Source organism: Alosa pseudoharengus, unplaced genomic scaffold (assembly GCF_046254945.1).
Source record: "Alosa pseudoharengus isolate Yale_2024_CS ecotype anadromous, Long Island Sound unplaced genomic scaffold, YU_APseudo_1.1 YU_APseudo_1.1_scf_22, whole genome shotgun sequence".
In the NCBI taxonomy this organism is placed as follows: Eukaryota; Metazoa; Chordata; class Actinopteri; order Clupeiformes; family Clupeidae; genus Alosa; species Alosa pseudoharengus.
In genome coordinates, this window is record NW_027468680.1 from 16,611,466 (window position 1) to 16,616,465 (window position 5,000).

General features: G+C 47.4%; 1 protein-coding gene across 1 annotated transcript in view; it reads right to left on the reverse strand.

Annotated features, from left to right (window-relative positions):
* gphna (gephyrin a) overlaps positions 1-5,000 on the reverse strand; it is a gene marked incomplete in the record, with an annotated part of 65,532 nt that overhangs the window by 29,306 nt on the left and 31,226 nt on the right. The window contains 3 exon segments of the mRNA XM_076300783.1: positions 2,200-2,331; positions 2,667-2,780; positions 3,320-3,601. Coding sequence (XP_076156898.1) covers positions 2,200-2,331; positions 2,667-2,780; positions 3,320-3,601 — 528 coding nt within the window.

Here is a 5,000-nt window from a genome sequence, read left to right on the forward strand (position 1 = left end):
ATTTGAAGGATTAAAAAAAACGTATCTGAAAAAATATGGACCTGGCTAAAGCAATACTTGTTCACATATTCTTTGCATAAACTGTACTGGATTTAAATACCAGCTCTATGCCATTAATAGTCTACATCTTATAATTAGCATATACTGGTACTCTGTTCAAATGTTACTATCAGTATACTTTGCATAAACTGTACTTGATTTAAATACCAGCTCTATGTCATTAATAGTCTACATCTAATAATTAACATATACTCTGTTCAAGTGCTACTATCAGTTCTATCCCATTCCACATTGATCAGTATCATTAGTCTGAGGGAGATAAAGTCGCTGGCTAATGCAGTTAAGTTACTTATCTTGTACTGTCTTTATTGTACAATGGAGTTTAGTTATATGTTTATACCATTTCTGCTGTAAGTGCATGTTGTGTGTGATGTCTGTATGCTACTGAGACCCTTGAATTTCCCCATGGGGATCAATAAAGTATCTATCTATCTATCTATCTATCTATCTATCTATCTATCTATCTATCTATCTATCTATCTTAAAGCAGGCCGACTCTTTTGTGTTCCAAATAGAACAATGCCGTACATTACTGCTTTGTTTTTTTAATAGTGGACTGGGTGACGCTGACCATGCATTTCATGTTTAGTTTAGAATTGCACTCATAGTCCATTTTTGTGATGGTTTTGAAATTCACCATTACCTAAGTGCAGTGCACTAGTATAATGCAGAGAGTGTCCAGCAGGGGGGGACAGAGGCTCCAGACAGAAGCTCTGTGGCATTGCAGAGGGACTACCATTCATTTACATTAGTCAGCACGATTTATTCAGAGCACTGCTGTGTGTGTGTGTGTGTGTGTGTGTGTGTGTGTGTGTGTGTGTGTGTGTGTGTGTATGCGTGCGTGTGGGTATCCCTTTTACAACATATATGCACACAGAGACACACAAACAGAAACATATGGAAGAAATAGACAAATACCAAATTCAATTCTGTCAAATTTTCTGTCTCAAAGTATCACATACACACACACACACAGGAATGCACCCATATGCGCACACAGACTAAAGTGCTGAAACACACATACACGCACACACGCACTCCCACAAACACATGTGTACACACACACATTCGGTGGTGAAATGGGGCAGCAACCGTATCAAGACCCAGAATAATATTCTCAGTTGCCATGGTACCAGCTGTAGCCTGCATGTGAGAGGAGTGGGATTGTGGGACGGGACATGGAGAAAAAAGAAAATCAAAATCGACCAATAGGAGACAAGAAAACTCACGACAGGATGCCATCACTCCAACAAATCTAAAGCAACACCCTCAGAAACACACTCTCCTGTCAAACACAAAGCCTAGCCTGGCAACATGGACACATGAACAATAAGATACAGAACAACACTTCCTGAAAACAAATCCCAAGTCACAGTTGGATCAACATTGCTGTTGGGGGGGAAAAAAAACTAAATCAAAATGCTAGAGATAGAATTATACATGAACAGTTGAACATCTAGCTGAAAAACCATATGACCGCAACATCCAATCAACAAACTGCCTTCCAAAACAACTGAGGTGGTACAGTAATCCCACCCCTGACAGTCAATGCTCCACCCCGTTAGAAAGTGGCCAACCAATGGCAGAGCTCCATGCTGTAGGGGGATGAATGCAGAATGTTAAGGCAGCAGAGGAAGGGGGGAGGGGGGTGTGGAGAAGGTTAGGATCTGAGATTCTTCTGGGGGGAGGGTGGGGGCAGTGAAGAGTATGCAGGGAGAGGGTGGCGCTTTTTGATGATGTCACACACAATGTGCTGTGCCGTCAGAAAATACAAGTGAGAGAAGAGCTGAGAAGATGTGTCCGTAGGAAGAGAGATGGAAAGAGAGAGGAGAGAGAAGAGAGGAGCGAGGGCAGAAGAAGTATAGAGTAGGGGAGGTAAATGAGCAGGGGATGGGGAGGGGGGAAGAAGGAATAAGTGACTGAGAAAAAGAAAGAAAGAAAGAAAGAAAGAAAGAAAGAGAGAAAGAAAGAGAGAGAGAGATAGAGAGAGAGTAGGAGTTCTTATTTTGATGGAGAGACAGGAAGTGGTGGAAGTGGGTAGGAGATGGCTGAGAGAATAGAGGGGGTGACAGGAGAAGAGGAAGAGGAGGAGGAGGAGAGGAAGAGAGGGATGAGGAGGAGGAGGAGGAGTGTTCTTACCTTGGGGGTGGGGCAGGAGGCGGTGGAGAAGCGGGACGGCTGCGCGCGGGGAGACTCGGATGGCGTCGTGCTCAGGGAGGCCGTATCCCGTGGCAACACCTGGACACCTCGAGAGATGATGGAGTCCGGGATCTGAGAGAGAGAAAGAGAGAGAGAGATAGAGGGAGGGAGAGAGAAAGGGAGAGAGGGAAAGAGAGAGAGGAGAGAGAGAGGGAAAGAGAGAGAGAGAGAGAGAGGGGGAGGGAGAGAGGGAGATGTTTCAGTGTATATCACAAGAGCACAACTGTATGTGCCATCCTTATTTTCCACCTTTACTGTGTGAACCCTGACACAGATAATTTAGACTCCAATGTTGCTTATGAGCGTGACTGGACGAACCATAACAAATCAGACAACAGAAACATTCCCCAGGTGTGATGTGATTGGAGTGGTCAGGGTGCATTGTGAGGCAGTGGGTGGGGCCTTACCGGCTGGTCGCCACAGGAACAGGTGAAATGTTTGGGGGGAGGGGGGAGGAGGCCGGGCGTGTACTGGCCACCCTTTGCCATGACAACAGCGTGATTGGGGTAAGACTTCATGCTCTGATGAAGGTGAGGCAACAGAGGGACATGGTTCAGGTGTGGAGCTGCACATAGAAACACATTGTGCACGCACACACACCAACACAAAAACATGCGCATGAACACACACACACACAAACACACACACACACACACACACACACACACACACACACACACACACACACACACACACACACACACACACACACACACACACACACACACACACACACACACACACACACACACACACACACACACACACACAAACACCCACTGAAAAGAAACTTCAAAAGAAACATGAGGTCATGGAAACACGGAAACACAACATACATTTAACACAATGGGACCAATGCTTAGATAATGTATGTCCTGTAAAGAGACTTCAGCACAGCTTTTCCCACCTCTGTCCCTCCTGATGCTCCACCAACAATCACTAATCACCAACTTACGACATCCACCCAACCAAACACACCCACCCAACACCAATGGACACACCCCGTGTACACCAACAGACACACACACAGGTCTCTGACCGCCACAGGCCGAAGGCTTACCTTGGCGGCGATGGCGGCGGCAGTGATGTGCGAGGAGGCGCTGTTCTCGGTGGACGGCACGCCGCTGTCCTTTTTCTCCTCGTCCTCCTCCTCGCACTGGACGCCCTTGTCCTCGGTCTGCCGGGGCGGACTGCCCAAGCCGGGCGCGGGCAGCGGGGAGAGCGGCGGCGGCGGCGAGGGCAGGTCCTCCAGCGCGTCGTGCACCTCCTTCACCCGCACCACCGCGTCCCGCAGCAGGTCGATGGCGTGCGGCAGCGCCGGCAGAATGAACTGAAAACACTCCTGGGGTCAGGGGTCAGGGGTTAGGGGTCACGGACAGAGAAAAAGAGGGATAGAGGGAGAGAAAGGAAATGAAAGATGTTCAAATGCTTCAAATCATAGTATTGCCTTATATTACACATACATTATATTACGGTTTACATTGCCTCACATTACGCATTTAAGCAAGAACTTTATTGTCCACTGCTGTGAAAATTCATCTTTGGCCCCACAAGCATATAGCACACACAGACTATTCAGCAGGTACAACATATGGCACACACAAACAAAAAGGTAAATCCATAGTGATTTAAGGCAAAGCAGCTCAGCGCACACTACCATCTGTCTCCATCAGTATGTGTGCTCTCCGGTATCTACCTCATGAGCTTGCTAACGTTAGCAGAACTGTGCACCTCTAACGAGCCGCTGGGCTACAGAGGAGCTCCGCAGAGCACTGCAGGTGCCCACAGCGTCGTTGAGTAGCACTCAACAGCTCTCCACAGTGTGAGCGACCACCCGGCCGGCCAATCGGCGCACCCTGAGGCCCTTGCTTTTAAGAACACAATGAAGTGGGCAGAGAGAGTGTCCTCGTGATCTTCATAATCGCTATTTAATTGACATGAGTGGCAGGGAGTTTGCCGATGTTTTTACAGCATTCAGACGGGTGGCTAGTGAAGGTCCAAAAGGTTGACACAGCACAGCTAGAGGGGTTTCCTGGACGAATATGGAACATGACAACTGTTCTGGTAACGGTTATTCCAACGTCTTTCCGATCTTACAAAAGAGACTTTAAAAAGGTTCCTCCACTCGACTATTCCATTAACTCTCGGAATCGCTCAACGCAGAGCTCCTTCTAAATGTCAACGAGGGAATAGAAATTCTACGGAGGGACTAACAATGACATTCTCTGCTCTGGAAACAAGAGTGTGTTATTAAACATGACACACAAGTCGGACCATTGGGAGCATGGGCATATAGACGCTGTTTTCGCTTTGGTGATGATTTCATTGTCTTTGCACCAGAAACCTCATCTTACTCTCCAAACCACCAGGGGAAACGTTTAAAACATGCATGGGACGTACAGCATGAGCTTGAGACTGTGACAGCTCTGCGCATGAGTGTGGTGCAACATGTATTGGCTTCTGGTGTGTGTGTGTGTGTGTGTGTGTGTGTGTGTGTGTGTGTGTGTGTGTGTGTGTGTGTGTGTGTGTGTGTGTGTGTCTGTGTGTGTGTGTTGAGTAGGGGATGGATGTGCAGCAGAGTGGAAGAGAAGAACGTCAGAAAAAGAGGAATTCACTGATGGAGGGAAGACCACAAGACGAGTGAGCGAGAAAGAGAGTGAGAGAGAGAGGAACCAGACAGGACACCAGAGGACACCAGGACCAGGACACCAGAGAAAGAGAGAGGGGAAGAAAGAAGGAAA